Source organism: Molothrus aeneus, chromosome 2 (assembly GCF_037042795.1).
Source record: "Molothrus aeneus isolate 106 chromosome 2, BPBGC_Maene_1.0, whole genome shotgun sequence".
Classification (NCBI taxonomy): domain Eukaryota; kingdom Metazoa; phylum Chordata; class Aves; order Passeriformes; family Icteridae; genus Molothrus; species Molothrus aeneus.
In genome coordinates this window covers 30,825,794-30,843,410 of record NC_089647.1, presented here as the reverse complement: position 1 = coordinate 30,843,410, position 17,617 = coordinate 30,825,794, and the positions used below count along the sequence as shown (strand labels likewise).

At 42.3% G+C, this 17,617-nt stretch overlaps 1 protein-coding gene across 1 annotated transcript in view; it reads left to right on the top strand.

Moving 5' to 3' along the window:
• The window catches only part of NARS2 (asparaginyl-tRNA synthetase 2, mitochondrial), a 48,192-nt gene that overhangs the window by 25,519 nt on the left and 5,056 nt on the right, over positions 1-17,617 (top strand). Inside the window, exons 7-13 of the mRNA XM_066570225.1 lie at positions 2,891-3,023; positions 9,324-9,422; positions 9,850-9,887; positions 11,630-11,696; positions 13,210-13,347; positions 14,464-14,561; positions 16,166-16,192. Of these exons, the coding sequence (XP_066426322.1) occupies positions 2,891-3,023; positions 9,324-9,422; positions 9,850-9,887; positions 11,630-11,696; positions 13,210-13,347; positions 14,464-14,561; positions 16,166-16,192 (600 nt within the window). The remainder of the gene's footprint in view (positions 1-2,890; positions 3,024-9,323; positions 9,423-9,849; positions 9,888-11,629; positions 11,697-13,209; positions 13,348-14,463; positions 14,562-16,165; positions 16,193-17,617) is intronic.

The following is a 17,617-nucleotide window of genomic DNA, read 5'->3' as shown; positions in this document are numbered from 1 at the left end:
GTCACAGTGGTAATAGTTTGTTTTGTAAACATAGGTGGTTCTCTGTGTGCAAGTGCCTAGAGCTGAGGAAAGACAGAAATTGGTTCCTGTGGGACTTGTTCTGCACTTGCCCTCCCTAAAAGCTGTCTTGGGCACAGAGAGGCTTTATTCTTGCAGTACAAAATTGATCTCTGACTATGAAGTGTTTTACCATGGCTGACATCTTGGAGCAATAAGAGGGTGGGGTTTTTTTATTTCTGATTACTTTTAGGTATCTTGCAGGCAGCAAGCCCCTTGGAAGATGAGTAACTAGTCATCATGCTTGGGCTGCTGATCAGTGGGAAGTAAATGCAGTTCAAATTGCTCTTGGCAGCCTGTGTTGCTGGAGATTGTCCTGCCCCAGTAACCTACAGTAACTGAAGTGTCAGTGTCTGTGCATGGACAGCCACTGAGAAATGTCTCTCCCTGAAGCCAGGCTGTTGCTCTGTGGGAAAGGATCTCATGCAAGCCAGCTAGTGTCACACTTCAGTTTTCAGTGTTACTTTGAAGCCTTCATGTCAGTGAGACATTAGAGACCTGCACATCATACTGAGCAGACCTGAATGAGTACTTACAGCAATTGTAAGCTTTTCACAATATTTTCATCTTGTGTCTGATCCTGGCTCAGTCACAAACTGAACTTGTGACTAAACTCATTTATTTAAGAAAAATTCTTTCTTTAACTGAAGGGCCTTAAATTGAAATATTTTAGCAAAACCCTGAAACATGGGGGCAGGTAGAGCAAGAACCTGCCTCTAACTCCTGTTTCCCACTGCAGGCCAACCTCCACAACCTGGAAAACAAAAACTTTTGACTGGTTCTGCCTTAAACATATGATTTTGACTGCATGACTCACTATTTTGTATTTGTTGTTTGTATTGCTATAGCAGTTGAGGCTCTTAAACTTTGGATCTGAGACCTTGTTGTGCCAGGTGCTGTTAGGAGCATGGGAAAAAAAACAAACCAAGAAGGCCATGTGAGGAAGAACATGAATTTCTGCATAACTCAAGACAACAGGTGGCTACAGATGGGGGATTACAAGGAACTGATGAAATAATAGTGAATGACCTGTGCAGTGAGTAATAGTCTTGGTACATCACTTATCGAAACATTGCAGAGGTTTTGTAGATGCTACAGCAAAGGGGAGTTTGAAGGAGAATGATGGAGTAACAGAAGTTTACAGTAACATCTCAGCAAGTGAGAAAGGCAGCAGAGGGAATAGTGGCATGCTGGAAGTGATGCTTGAAGGAAGATGTTTGCTGCAAAATCTAGTTAGTTGTTTGTGGATGTTGTGGTCATATATGAGAGAGTACAGATACAAGAGCCAAGTGCAGACAGAAAGTGTGTTTTTTGGAGGAAGGAAAACAGAGCCATGGAAAAAAGAAACCTACAGGCAGGCTATATATTCAGAGTTTTGCCCTGAAACTTTTGGTGTGTTTGCTATTAGCAATTCAAGGAAAAAGAAAGTGCTGTTTCTTTGGATCATAACCTTTAACCAACATGTGACATGAGGGAACAGATGAGTGAAACAGAATGTGTGTGTTCCTTTATTTGTAGCACAGATGTCTCCATAAGGGGCAAAGGAAAAATGCTGCTTTTTGTAGTGTTGTTTATTTAAACTTCAGTTTAACAAAATTAGCCTGTTCAGAAACTTCAGTGAACGTCCTTTTTAAGTTGAAAGCTTGCAGAGCAAGATGCAAGTCAAATGCCAGCCCCAGCAATTAGCATGCATCCTTTCATGAGTGTCAAACTGTGCTTAATCTCTACTGATCGGGTTCTTTTTCTCCTGCATGCTGTCTGCAGCTAAAAATAACACCAAGTTAAAGATGTACCAAAGTTAGCAGCTGCCCAGTTCATGGTTTTTCTGAAGCAGCTTGCTCTCTTTCCCAGTCATGGTTTTTCTTCCCATGAAGCATGAGAGGAAACATAGATGTCACAGCATGTATTTGGGAAGCTCTCACTGGCTTGAGGGTGTCCAGGAGCTTATGTGCTCGTAGATCACAGTGTAAAAGGTATTGCTTGAAGTGCAGCTTCCCACATAAAATCAAAAAGGTGTGTTGGTGTTTGATAGGAAGGTTTCTCATGAAGGAAGTGGAAACATAGCATGACATGACTGCAGAACAAGAGAGGATGTATTTAAATATACTCCCCAGAAGGTGGTTAGAGAAATGCATTGGCTGCTTCAGCATTAAATACTCTCCCCATGTGTTCTCTGCAGTAGGGACCCCTCTCAGCTGAGCCATTTTTAGCTGTGTGAAAGAGCCCAGTTATTTATCTCCATGGCTCTCTGAGCAATGAACTTCTCTCGTACCACTAGAGGGGGACTGCACGCCGTACACCTCCCGTCCTGCTGGGCCTCACTGGAGTTGCTGGGCTGGTGGGCACTGAGGGGTGGCCACCAGCCCAGCAACTCCAGCTGCACGGCCCACTCTGCTCTGGTGAGCACTGGGGTTTCACAGCACCTGTGAAGGTCAGGCATTGCAGGCAAAGAAGTGTAAAGGCACATGGATGAGGATAGCATGATTGGTATAGTATCTACATACTTCTCTAGTTATCCAGTTCTGCAGAATGTTGGGTTTTATTCCCACACAGTTACAAAAAGTGTCCTGAGCATGACTTGTGTTCAGAGAAAGCTGAATAGTGTGTGTGTGCAACATCTCTGAGTCACAAGGTGTGAATAACCTCTCTCCACACCTGGATGAAGGAACATAGCAGCAGCTTATTCAGCAGTGCCATTAAACTGGTCAAAGATGAAATGGAAACATGATTGTTTCTAGATGCTGGGAGAAAAGTGAGGGCTTTAGGTGTAACAGGGTGTAACAGTCCCAGTTTTGTGCTGGACCTGACCTGCCTGTTCCCTGCTGCTTTGCAGGGCTTTTACTCATGTGTTCACCTTTGGACCGACGTTCCGAGCGGAAAACTCACAGAGTCGCCGGCATCTGGCGGAGTTCTACATGGTGGAGGCTGAGCTGTCCTTCACTGAAAGCCTTCAAGACATCATGCAGGTGGGCACTCCAAATGTCTATGCAGGACTGGTAGCAGTGTTTCTTCCTCCTGTGCTCCCTGCCCTCAGGTGGGGTCACCGCCCCTCTCACCCTGTGTGAACCAAGTAGAGGTTGCACAGGTATTTCCCAAGGAGGAGGGTTTGCTCAGCAGAGATGAGGCCATAGAGAGGATTTGGAAGGGAAGATACAGGTGCACACAGCCCTCATCTGAATGAGAAGCTCCACAGTTGCTGTATTGCCAGGGAACGTGAATGTGCTTGACTAGTGCTAATGAGTGGCACTCTCCCTTTCAAAATGTTCAGCACCTTTCCACTGAGTGAGCAGTGTTTATGCAGTGTGCTCTGTAAAGGCCTCCTTGAAATCTGCATTGAAATCTGAAGAAGAAACAACATACACTGTTCTGGCATACGCTGTTCACTGTGGCTTTAGCAGAAGGCTGGAGGAAATCCTTTGTCAGCTGGTTTTTGATTTTTAAGGATTGACCTCTCAGATGCAGTTTAACCACATGATAGATGCCTATACACCTTACTAGTCTCAGCATAAGCCAGCTTATACCCAGTAGGACTTGTATGTAAACATACACACTCTCTCATTTATCAGATAAGCTCTGTGGAAAGTGATTGAAAAAATAACCTTATAAAGAAAAACACCTGAGGCACTGGCTGCAGATTTACAAAATAACATCCAGGTGGTGGTTTCTTCAGCATGGGTCATAAACAGTGCTGAAGCAGCATGGCCTGAGAGCACAGTTGGTGTGCTCTGTGTGCTGCTTCTGAATCTGGGATGTCTGCATGACACTGGGCTGTGTGGACTGATCCATTGGGAGTCTGTGCTCCATCATGAATAGCATCCTTCTCTTTAGTCTCTCCTTTTCTCCACAGCTTTGGGTATTCTTAGAGCACAGCCTGTGTATATGTACACACCTTAATTCCTGAGCCCCCTTGTTTCTCTATGTAATCAGGAGTCAATTGAAATCTTCACTGCTTTTATCTGGTATAGTAAGCAGGGTCTTCTGTTGAGTGGTGTTTGAGCCCTTCAACACAGAATCAATATACCTTGTGTGGAAAACCTTAATTTCCTGGTTTTGAAGTATAAACAGCCAGTTCAAACAATTCAGAGAATTAGATTTGAGAACTGTTCTGGAATTTGTAAGGCTTTTATTTGTAGAGAAAGGAGGAACTTTCCCTCTCAATTTTTGCCTTTGTTGTTGCTAAGTATCTTGTGAAGTTTCAGCTTGTGCTCTCTTTAAATCTGCCCTCTGTCTCAAAGTCTTTGACAAGCACCTTTCCCTATAACAGAAAGTCTCCTAGCAGCCATTATTTTGCATTTCTCATAGTGAGTATGTATTGCAACAGGCTTAATTTTGTGGTGTTCTTACTTGGGGAAGTGGAGTTCCCACTTTGTTTATTTTTAAACCATTGAGCAATCTCTCTTACAACAAAACAAACAAAAAACCTCAATCAACAGAAAACCCTGCTAGTTGCTCTAAAACCTAAGTGTCTCTCCTGGCGTGACTGACCTAAATTCAGTGTTCTCTTATGTATCTGCCCATCGGGTATTTTGTCTGTTTGTTATCATCTGCAAGTTCTTTATTCAGTGAAAAACGCCCAGTTGAAAGCCTTCAGGGCTCTTGGCCAGGCTTATTATCTGAACTTTGTCCTCACATAAGGAGCTGGATTGTTAAAATTTTATTTTTAAAATTGCTATTGGACATTTGGACTAAGTATCTCTCACTTGAGCAAGTTACTGTGCTGGGAATGCTCAGCTTCTTCAGGGACATCTTGAAGTATTTGCTTATACACCATTAAAGAGCCTTGCTACAAAGATGTGTATGTTTACCATTCACTGGTGAGGCTTGAGATCTTTCAGCCAAAGCTCCAAAAGAAACATAATTTTCATTATGAAAAAAAAGGGAAAAAAGGAGACTTAATAACCAAGCTACATGTATTTGGGAACAAAGGGCCTGAAGTCTTAGAGCAGCGGCCTTTTTTGCCCTCTGTAATTGCACAGAGTAGAGCTCAGTTATTCCTAAATTAGTAGCACAGTTCTTGTGAAGTCTCATGTGTCTTAATCATGCAATCTAAATTTCTGTTCTGTGCCAAAATGTGTTTTAGTGCTACAAAGAAGCTTCTACTCTCACAGTGCTGGTTTCACAATACTTTCTGTGGAAAGTCCCATGTGCTCAGTGCAGTACTTCACGCTGCATGGCTGGGTGGTAGTATTTCTGCTTTAGTGTGCAGGGTACATGTAAGGGTATCTAAGGAGGGACCTCTTTTCTCCTCCAAAATGGGTGAGAAAGAGAAGGATTTAGAAAAAGGTCAGACAGGAGAAGAGGTACAGTTGTGGAAGTGTCTGGAACCCCTAGAGCCATCAGCCCCCCAGTACCTGAATTGGTCATCCAATTTTTTTGTCCTCTGAGATTCCTGTTATCACTCCCTCCCTCTCTCTTCCCTGCTGTGTCATGTAGGTGTATTTGTAGGCCATTATCTTCTATTTTTCATTCCACTGTATCAGCAGCACAGTATATTTAAAGGATCCCACTTCACTCATGACACTAATGGAGTCTCAAAGAGGCCATATGATACAGTCATTATTGAATTTCATCAAAAGCACATACAAAGCCATGGTAAAAAAGGCATTATTTAGGCTGTAAAGTTAGGAAATGCAAGAAGGAAGTTTTCCTGAGGGCATTGTCAGGGGTTTATGCATAGTGTTAGTCTTCCTTAACAAGATTATATCCTAGCACTACTGTCTCTTTAAGGGATGGAGAATATTTCTCTTTAGGATGGGGCATACAATTTAACACTCAGTATTTGAGCTGTGTCCTGAGGGCAGGAGTATTGTCTTCCACTGGTTATGTACTTCATCAAAATTAATTTGCTGTCATTACAGCCGAGTGACATGGAGCATTATTACCTCCATTTTACAGAGGGCAGTTCAGGCATGAAATGAAATACCCATTCTGGATGTCAGCTTTAGAGAGCTTGTATCTAAAACATGTATGTGGTTTGATTTCCAGACTAGTTTTCACTCAGCATTCTGTCTTCAGTACCAAATCTGAGGCACTTGGGCAGGTCTGACTGCAGTCTTGATGGAGCAAACACTGGTAATCACATGAGAAGGGTTCTCTTCCCTAACTTTTATCAGCATTCAGCTTCAATGGCCAGTGGAGCAGTGGTCTGGCAGACAAGTCTCTTTCCTTGCACAGCAACAGCATCTCTCTAAAATGGGGCCTGAGCTGTTGGTTGTATTGCTGAGAGGAGATTTTATGACCAAGATCAGATGTGAATCTTCCCCTCTGTGTGTATGTGCACCCGTAGAGTGGGTGTGAGCAAGCATGGAGGCAGCAACAGTGGTCCACTGGTGAGTGTTTCATATGTAAGGAGCCTGTGATCTACACTGCATCCATATGCATGGCCCAGGTAAATATATACATAAAAATCCTGCTGGCAGGTCATGTGATCTTTCTTATGTAATCTTTCTTACGTAATAAAAAGGATGATTTGAACTTTTCTTGGAGAGCACAGCACCTTCAATTGCTGCTGCTGACTTTTACTGCTGTTTTATTGATGATTTGCTCTGTTTCAACTCTGGTCATAATTTTATTTGGGAAGAGGATAAGTTGCAGTATCAAAAGATCCAGGGGAAAACTAAGCAATACCCTTGGGAGCTGCTCCTAATCAAAACTGAACTGTTAACCATTAAACAATAGAGGGTTGCCACATTGGGGAAGGCCAGTGTTGAAACTGCTGAAGTTTCAAATGTGAAAATCAAAAGAGAAAGGCTAAAAGGGTTGAGGGAAGGGAAGAAAGCTTTAACCTCTGTTCTCCTTGCTTGCCCCCCTACCAGCACAGTTTCCACACCACCATTGTGAAGCAACCACATTATTGGGCTTTTGGGACATCCAGGGTCCCACCTCTGAGATGAGCTACTTGCTGTGCTTCCAGTGCCTTTTTTCCCCTGTGTAAGTCTCCTGTCAAACATGTATCTTTCAGAATATGTTCAAACCAATCACTTCACCTATATGTCACACTCATGTGTTCCTTTAAACCAGCAAGCCAGTGATTTCACTTCTCCACTCATTTTTCCTATAGCCGACTTTGAAATCCTTTATTATGCTATCTGCTTAAAGACATAAATTCTCAATTTGAGATGTTTTTCCCTCCTTTTTTTTTTCCATCTACTGTTTGTGCCTAGTGCTTGTTTGGCATAAATAAGAGCAGTGAGGAGGACCGTGTATGACCCACGTGTCTGTCTTTTTTGCCAGGATAAAACCTCAGTCTCAAACCTGGAAATATTTCTCAGATTGTTTTTCCCATACCACCCACATCTTTTTTCCACAAGAGGAAGCTGCTTATGTTGAATGCTGTGGGAACCTAATTGTTACTTTATCGCACAGTGAGGGAAAAAAGTGCTAATTAAACAACATGCCTTTCCAAAACCAGATGATACTTTCATTTTCTAGAAAGAGGAAGTTTAATGTAAAAATCCCTTCGTCTCTGCCTGGTGAAACCAGATGAATTGCTAAGAAGTTTTCTAATTTCATTTGCATAAGCCTTTTTCTAGCTACTTTGAAGAAAGTTCAAAGCTGACTGTTTGGTTATTTGCCACTCAGCAGCAGGAATGCTGGCTTTTCATTTCCTCTGTGTTTGAGTACCAGGAGGCGTAAAACTGTTCATCTGCATATGATAATGCTGTTCCCTTATTTGCATCTTCCCTTTTTTTAAAAGGAGAGCCCAGGTTGATGCAGGAGTCTTGAGTCTGAGTTTGGCTCAGAGGAGTCCAAATGGACTGCTTTACCAGCTCCACTAGGCTGGTGGGATGCAGAGCTTGTTCACCAGCACAGAGCAATGTTTCAGCAGCTTGGGGCAGGTGTGAAGAATGTTCATCTAAGCATAAGTTTGATCAACATGCCTGAAATCTCATCTTGGCTATGTCAGTAGCCCAGCTGCTTTGTTTCTGTGCCTTGTGTTCCTCTTACCCTATAAGATCTGGTTCCTTGTAAGGCATAGACCTACTGCTTGTTCTTGAGGTCTGCTGACTGATCTTTCCACAGGTTCATCTTTCCACAGTCACAGGCTTTGTGGTGTCTAGGGGCTGCTGCTCACCTAGATATTATTAGTGGAAACTTCAGTTCTCTCAACTCTGCAATTAATGAAGCAGTTGTTACGCTCACAAAAAAACCCCAAACAACAAAATAAAACAAACCCCCCCCCCAAAAAAAAAAATAAAACTGACAAAAAAAAAAAAAATCAAAAATCCACAACCAACCAGGAATGTGCCAGAACTTTGAGATGCACTTTGTTTGGAAAAACCTTGTCCCATCCCAGGCTGAGATGACATGCAGCCCATTGCTCTGTTTTGACAAAGAAAATGAGACTAGGAGGGTGATTGTGAATAAGAGGTAGGATGATCAGTTGATACCACAAGTGTCAACTACCTGCTTTGTGCTGGTGTAAGACTACAGGGAGTCATGGGAACTCTTAGTCTGCGCAACAGCAAGTGTCTTGGATGGTCTGCTTTGCTTAGCCAAAAGAGAGAGTGACTCTTAAAACAGGTTGATGAAAATGCAGCAGCATCCCATGTGGGGGCTTTTAATGGCATTTTAATTTCTTAATGAGTGAAGCCCGTTTTACTGGCTAAGTATATCCAAATTGGATGATAATGTCATTTAGTTAATCCACATTCGTTTAGGGAAATGGAACCACATCTTTTTAGTTTCTCAAACATCCCTGCATTGATGTGTCCTTTGCTTTAGCTCTCTACTCATCTTGTACATCTTCACTTTGCCGTTACTGCACAGAGTCTCCCTAGCTGAGATCTGTTTGATGGGCTTGCTCTACAAATTGCATGTTTATTCTCTTTCCTTCAGTTTTGCCTTTTCTAACAACAAAGCATAAATCTAGAATTGTTCATTACAGGACAGATGCCTCACTAAGAACTAATCTGAAACCAGACCCACAAATGGTTGTAACATGTCTGTGGCTAGCCAGGGTTGCTGCTTGAATATTTTAGCTGTGATTTTTTCCACTGGAGATACCTGACTGAAGATACTGACTCCATCAGCCAACACTGAAACCCTAAACCCATAGCAAAAATTAAGGTTCCAGTCCTCTTCAGCTACTAAGCAAGCCTGCTAATTAGGAGTATTGGTGAGGTGGTTCCCTCTTATGCAGTCTTGCCATGCAGCAGGACAGAAACTCCTTCTGTACTCTTTGGCTGATGTGTACCATGTTTCATTTAAAGTCTGGGACACCTAAGCAATGTTCATTTTTCATGCATTCCTTTTTTCTCTATTAGGTTATGGAAGATCTTTTCAAGACAGTGACAAGCACTGTGCTCTCCAAATGTCCTCGTGATGTTGAGCTTTTTCATAAATACATAGCTCCTGCACAGAAGGTAATGCATGTGACAGGAAAGAACTGCAATCCTGTCATGTGTTTTGCGGGTTCTTGGCTATAGGAACACTTAATTTGTTTATTTTTTTTTTTTTACTGTGTTGTCCTCTGTTAAGAAACTGAAAAGCTAAATATCACCTTAAGCTTAAGTGATTGTTCAAGCCAACAGAGAGAGAGCACAATTTTGTGTAGCTGGTAGCAGGTGTGGTAGAACTGTAGTTGTCACTTCATCTGGTAGCCTCTGAATCATCAGCTTCAATAATTGGGTACCCTTTTAGCACTGAATGGCCAGGAGTGGATTTTGACCCATAGCTATATCAGAATGCAATCCTACAAATTACAAAATAGAGGGAGGTCACTTTCCTGAGTTTTCCCCTGAACCATAAAGGGTAGCTTTACATGTTTATGTTTTTCTTGTTTTGACCAAGGGCAGGTTGGAACAAATGCTGAAGCACAAATTTATGATGTAAGTACTATTTCAAAATGATCTTGCAGAGGGCTTTTGGGGAAAGAGTTCCTATTTTGCATATGTTCTTTTTCTTTCACAACTCAATGTCTTCTGGGTTAGCATAATGTCTCTAAAAGAGCATGAGCTGCAGTTCCCTTTTACTATTTGTCATGTATGCCCTTTCAGTTCTGCATGAGACTGACACCTGAATCTGCTGGCCTTTGGCTTTTGCTCCCCTGGACAAGATCCTCTCCTTCCAGCATGTACCTGCACATTGGTTGCTCACAGTCCTGCTTGGTTTTGGCTTTGATGCTCTGCTTTCATTCACACTTTCACTTCAGTGGCTCTCTTTATATGAAAGTATTTTATGACAGTTAACAATCTCAATTGGTTTTCTATTTCCAGTTGATTGTGCAGCTCCTAATCCCAGTTCTTTGTGCTAAAGAGCTGAAGGCTTTGGGTTTCCCTCACTGACCCCTGAGAGTGCCACATCCTCCCTACTCCTGCTTGTTTCTTCAAATGGTGGAGCTCCCAATTTATCCCACAGAACATTGCAGGCATGCTTATCCCAGCACTGGTTATCTTGTTAAGCAGCTACAGCCATACCTAGGCAACAGGATCATGATGGATCCCCCCTGTGCCTCTGCCTGCAGGAGCACCATGGGAGTCCTCAGTGAAGTTAGCATCTCTTTGGACCTAACTGATACTCCTGAAAGGACAAAATTGTGCTCATCTTCTCCCATGCTCCAAGGAAAAGGAGAGAGAGGACAGATCATCTCTTTCTCCCTCTCTGTCTCTCTCTCCACCAGCTGCTGGCAGATCTGGGCCATTCCTGGCTTACGCACATGCGTTACATGTGTTGAACCTGTGCCAGTGATACACCTCATTTGGTCTGTGGCCTCACATAACCCAAACATGTGGAGCAATATATTCCTTCTTGAGGTATTTCCTCCAGAAGCCTTCCCTGCTTTAGTTAAACCTTGTAATAGGGTGTAAAGAGCTTGTGCTCCTTAGGGAATTTGGTTAAGTGGATTAGCCAGTGATACAAGGATGAAATTATTGTGATCATGTTATTCTTTTCTTCTCTCTGTCCACAACATTTGGCTTGGTATGTGGAAAACTTGGCTGCCATATTATCTTCCATTGAGTCTTGATTTCCAGCTACCAAACCTGGAGCATTATTCACTGCACTTTTTCTGTTTGCTTTGCCATGATGCTGTTCTTTTGTGCTGGTGGAAATTGGTGGAGAATCTGCTCTCAAATCTGCCAGAGAAGTAGAGAAACATTGCTGCACGTAAATCTCATGGTTTTTAAAGTAAAGTGGAAACATTTGAGCTACAAGCCCTTTTGCACCCTGGGCTGTTATTTTTGCCTAACACACCCTGGACTAGAGCTGTGTCGGTGTAGCTATGCTGATGGGGACATATTGTTTTCTTTAAAAAAATCCACCCATTTCTATGAAGCAATTCCCTGCAGAGTTCACTTCTGACTAAAATGCAATATTGCAATAATGCAGAAGTGTTGAGAGCTTAGCACTTCCTGCCCTGCATGTAGCTGAAGCACAGGAAAACATAGGATTCTTGCATATTAAATGCTTTTTGGTTTCTGTCCAAAGAAGCATTGCTGGGAAGTCTGACATTACACACAAGTTGGCATGGTGGTGGGGAAATGCCTCCTTAATTTTCCAGCATGGCACTTAGCCAGAAAACTTTGTTGTTCCTTTCATAGTTATCTTAAAGACTTTTTTCTTCCTCTTGCAGAATTTCCTACAGTGAAGCAGTGGAAATTTTGAAGCAAGCTCCTCAAACTTTCACTTTCAAGCCAGAGGTAGGTCACTGCCAGCTGGTTTGTCCCTATGCAGAACCTGAATCTCTGTAGAATCTCATTTCTCTCTCTGTCTCTCTTTCTTTGATACCACAAGAGTTGTTACTTTGCACAGATTATCTGCCTCCTGGGTTGTTTTGTTTGCTGGGTTGTAAATCCAGTGTAACTTTTGCCCTTTGGGGTTGAAATGGGAGCAGTACAAGGAGTGAGATGTGTAGCAGGAGAACATGTAACACTTGCAGGGAAGGAAGTGATGAGATTGCAGTTGAAGGACCAAGGCTTTAGCAAAGGCACTTCTCTTTCCTGTATGTGAGTAGTGCTGAGAGTGTTACAGATTCAGTAGCAATCACCTAAGAGTTGCTGTAATAGATCTCAAGAAAAGGAAAGATAAGAGGATAGCACCAAAAGTTTGACAAGGATTAACAAACCAATACCATGTGAAAATGCCATGTAATGTAGATGTAGGTAAAGGGAATCCCTTGTCTTTCCAAAGCATAGATGTTGACTGGGAAAAAGAGTAACATGCTAGTCTTTCTAAAGCTATGAGGTTGTGGTTTGCTACAAATCATATTTTGCCCAATTTCAAATGCACGCCCACTCCAGTATGGAACAGCATTTATGGTGGTGCTCATCTTATGTCTATAGTGTTTAATCATTATCTCATTATGATACTTCAAGGAAAATAACCCTCTGGCTGAAGCCACCCTCATAGCCAGTTGGGTAACTGTCTCATCTCTCTGCACAAGTGGGTGTAGAACCTCAGATTTTTTCTCTGTGCTACCTGGATCTGAGACAGCAAACTTGGGATATTTTAATATGAAGAGAGTCTGGGAGAGGTCTGTTCCCCCCTTGCCCTTCCATTCCCCCAATATTCATTGGATGTCCTATGAACAGACTGGGGGTCTCAAGCCAAAAGCCACAGGATTTATAACATCCCTGGAAAAAAGGAAAAGTGAAGAGCATTGCAAATGTCCATGGTTTCTGATAACAAAGAATTGCTTAATAGGGTGCTAGGTTTTCTTAAGTGGGGATTAATGTAGCATGTAACAGGGCACAGCAGGGAAGAGAGTAATCAGCCTAGGAAAGCTGCTTTCTATACACCAAAGGTAATACTGGAATAAGGCTGGTTGGCTGGGTCGAGTAAGCTGGCTTTGGAGAGGTGCCTGTTTTCCTTTAGATATGAGCATGTGGTTTGGGGTTTTTGGGGCTGGGATTTTTTTTTGCTTGTTTTGGGTTTTCTGATTTGATACCAGATGCTTGGGCTTGATACGATCAAGGGACAGGGACGATCTGGCCCTGTTCTGTTAAGTTAAATCATATTATTTTACATGCTTTGCTCTGCCTGAAAACTTGAGAAACTGTCTACTTCCCAGTGACCTGTATGAGAAGTTGCTTTGCTTTGTTTCATGCTATTCAAAGCAGCACATCTCTCTGCGTGCAGGGATTTTGCTGGGTCTCTTGCCATGGGCGAGAGGCACCAAAGCAGATTCCCAGGCCCCTTTTGCTGTCCTTACAGTGGGGCTGTGACCTCCAAACAGAACATGAGAAGTACCTGGTGAAGCACTGTGGGGAGGTTCCTTTGTTTGTGGTGAACTACCCATACGACCTCAAACCTTTCTACATGCGGGACAATGAAGATGGACCTCAACACACAGTGAGTCCATGGGTCACACCTCCACCACTTCCCTGTCTAGGAACATGTCTTGGCCTACTGATAGACGTCATCTGCTGGGCCTGCTCCCAAGAAGTTCAAGATAAGATGTGACCATCAGGTCATCCTGTCCATTTTTTTTTCCTGTTGTAGAAGAAAATACCCAAAGCAAGAACAACAGGAGGAGGAAGATTCAAGGGTTGGGGCAGTGTTAACTTTTTACTTAATTGCCTTGAGACAAGTTTGCCATTGTTTATTTCTTTTCCTGGTAAACTTCTGTACTATTAAGTGAAAGGCCTAGAATTGGATGGCTCCAAGTAGTCTGTGATTCTCTTGTCATTCAAATGTAGCATCCATGTAATGCTCAAATAGCATATGGGCAGAAGAAATGAGCTCTTTATCAAGTCTCATGCCTTGAAATTGTGATTTCTCAACTGAATTGAGAACCTGAAGCATTGATTCTGCTAAAAAGAGCAGCAACACCACCAATGTGTCTTCAGTGGCTTTAATTCTAGCAACATTTCAGCTGTGGGATAAGAAAAATAACCCTAGAAGACAAACCAGAGAACACAGACAGCCCAAACCTAACAGCCTAAGTGGTAACACTTGGATCCTAACATTTGGATCCAGCCCATGAGTGCCATTGCTACCATGTCCATTAGAACTGGTTATAGGAATGGGGATAGATAGGGCTGAACACAAGCAACAGCATCAGAGCAGAGAATCAGGGCTTCAGAAAGCTTGCCCACATGTCCTTGCCTTTTTCTGAGCTGCTGTTGGGTTCTTCATAACCCCACACAGGTTGTCACCAGAGTCACTTAGTGAGATTCAACCAAGTGGTTGAGTGAGTTCAAACCACTTGCAGTAGATGTCCTCAGTCTGAGACATCAGTGCTGTCATTTAGGTTTTCTGTAAATTTCTGATGTTAATCCTTGCAAAATTTCCTCCCAGCCTTCTCCTGTCAACAAAAGACTTTTTAAGTATGTGCAAATCCTTACCTAGGCGTTCTGGACTCTGAAAGAATTACAGTAGGGTTTTACAAAAAACCATCAGTGTTAACTTCTGCTAATCACTATGTGGCTATGTGGCATGACTTCAATGAGTTTTCTGTCTTTGAAGGTTGCAGCTGTTGATCTCCTTGTACCAGGAGTAGGGGAGTTGTGTGGAGGCAGCTTGAGAGAGGAGCGCCTGCCCTTCCTTGAATCACGCTTACAGAGGTATGGAAAATCCACAGATGCCAGGAGACTAGCCTGAGCAGGAGAGTGTTTTAGCAGCTGTGGTTGGCAAGACAGAGGAGTGGAAGGCCAGATAATAGTATTTAAAAGAAGCCTATTTTTGTCTTTGTGATATCTATTTATATGAGTAGGTGACTGCAAACTGGTGAAGAAGTTCTTGTGCTTCTGTCATAGGTGTGCAAAGCACCTCTGTTTTAGCTCCTCAGAGAAGAAAAGTTTTCTTTGTGCTAAGAGGCCAGGGCAGTAGAGTGCCTCAGTTCTGCTGCAACTGTCTGGAGCAGGGTCTGCTCTGGGACACTTCATCCTTTTCTTCAGTTTTTGTGGCTGAAAGTGGATTATGAAGGTGGAAGTTGTCACATATACAGAACTTAGATATCTGTCATCACGTTGTGTAACTGAGAAATTGCATTTTTGGTCAGAAGCTTTGCCAGTTGTGATGCAGCTGGCCTCAGTGACTGGCCTGATTTCAGAGAATATGGCTCTTTGCTAATAGTTTCATGGGAAGCTTCACTGGAACTGCTCAAGACCTGTACTGTGTTGCAGGGGCTCCTCTTTCCCTGCTGCCTTAGTCTGCATCTTGTTACTTTTGGTAATTTTAGGTAACTTCAATGTCAGAATATCAAAGCTGCTTTTTAGTTAATAATTGACATTATGTATTGGGTAATTCTCCATAGACAGTTGTTCTCTGGATCCTATCTGATGGTTCAAAAATTTTGTAGAATCAGGATGGTTTGGGTTGGAAGGTATGTTACAGACCATCTAGTTCCAGCCCCGCTGCCATGAGCAGTGACACCTTCCATGGGATCAGGTTGTGCAAAGTCCCATTCAGCACTTGAACACTTCAGTTTGGGCCAGTCATACACTTGTGCAAAGCAATACTGGGGGAAGGCTAATCCCAGAGTAGCACCATTTGCACACAGGGAATTAATTTGTTGCTTAAATTAGCCACATGCTCACACAGATATATCTATTCAGTGGAGAAGAGCAAAATCTACTTCAGCATAATGAATCCAAAAGGCACCAGGCAATTAAAATCACCAGAACGTTAGTTCTCAGTTGTTGGTATAGGATGATGATATTCCCCGTGTTTCCTGCTACTCTCCCTGTAAGCTCTCTGAAGCAGGCATGCTTCAACTCATGTAAAGTACAATGTTACCTGCTGCATTTTTTCAGTCAAAACTTTCTGCTAGTATCTGACTCCACAGTCCTAAGGAGGAGGAGAATGGTCCATGTGGAGTTCGAAGCCAGACTTTCTTGTTTGTCAGGAAAGTCATAGAAAGCATTTCAAGGTACAAATGGGGTGTGTCTTTGGTAAATCACGCCTCCTTTCACATGTTTTTCTCAATTTTGAGTCCTCAGGATTTGGTTTTGTTAAGCCCAAATACTTTATACCTTTAAATTCTATTTCCTGCAGAACCAGCATAACCTTAGAGAGATAAAACAGGATTCTTGTCTTTTTATGCATGCTTCATACAATAGTTCACCAGGTTTTCCCTTTTTTAGTAGCATGGTCTTCCAGGCAAGTGCTGCTTGTGCAAAATAACTCTGTTCCTTTACTTACAAGGGATTTTCTTTTTGTTTCACAGATTAGGACTCACAGATGCCTATCAATGGTAAGATGCCACCTTGCTCTGCAAGCTCTTTTTCTTCTTTTGATACTTATTTAAGTAACTGGGATTTTGTTTGGGTTTTTTTGTTTGTTTTGGTTTGTTTTAGTTTGGTTCTGAGGGAGCAATTTTTTGGCCCTGTTGCCCTGCCAGTCTAAATGAAATAGCCAATTCATTTAAACAAAGGTTAATCTAATGCTACTTAGTTTATGCCTCCAATTTGTCCACTCACAGCACAGGTTATTCCAATTTGTCCACTCACAGCACAGGTTATTCCTCTCAGGACTGCATGGATTAATTTATAACCCATAATGATTTTTGATATTAAATCATTAGCTGTGTTGGAAGCTGGGTCAATTCTGACCACCATGCACGAGATAAACAGGTTACAGAACCATAGCAATTTGTGACCTTTAAGAGGTCTATGAATAACTCCCTTTGTAATTGACAGAGCAATTGGGTCGAAAAATCTTCCCTAACAAAGCAGTTAAAGCAATTGAAACTGTCCTCCTAAGGAGACGGATCAACCTTTGAATTAACAGTTTAACCCATTAAAACGACAGAAGGTTCTTAGTGTTTCTTGGTATGTACTTCATTACAGCTACTGAGAGAGGGGTAGTGCAGAGAATTTTAAATTTAGAAGGGTATTTTTAAATATTCTGCAGTATTTGGATTGATCATTAGGAAGGCTGCCTTGAAAAAAAGCAAAGTATAGGTTTTTAACTCTCATCTTCTCACAATATGAAATCACTGAGGAACAGCCCAATGTATGGCAGGTCTTTACATCATCCATGTGCAAACAGGGTGAATTTAATTTCTTCCTTTGTTGTTGTATTTGTGGTCCAGAATACACCATATCCCTTTATCAGAGGGAGGGATTATCTTGAAGAGGGTGATAAGCTGTGTGGTTAGATGCTGAGATACAGCCCAAGGAGGTCTGGTGTTCAATGGCAGAGCCTTCCAACACTACTAAGATAGTGCAGCCCTGCCTCATGCTTCCCTCAAAAAAAGATGAGGACATTGCCTGTGACTCATTTGCATTTTCATGTGATATGTAACAATCACATTCTGGAAACTCTTCCTGCTGTAATCTTGTTTTGGAGACTCTTTCCTCCTTTATTCCCTCCACTCCATCACAGACAATGAAACTTCCTGGAGAAGATTAAAACTGCTGTTACCCCCTGCCTTAGCAGGGTCTGGTGTCCTAGGAAGGTGCAGGATAGTAGTAATTCTGGATGCTTCTGGACTGCAGTCCAAAATCTGCCAGAATATACAGGTAGGTGCCTTGCCAGCCTTTCCTACCAGTGGTAGGAAAGACTAAAATTAATCTCCTCCAATTTAGTGATTGAATTGAGTCCCCATAGCTGGCTCACAAAGTCCTGGAAGAACAGTTGAGTCATTCCTTTTTAAATATAATATTTGCTGACTTTT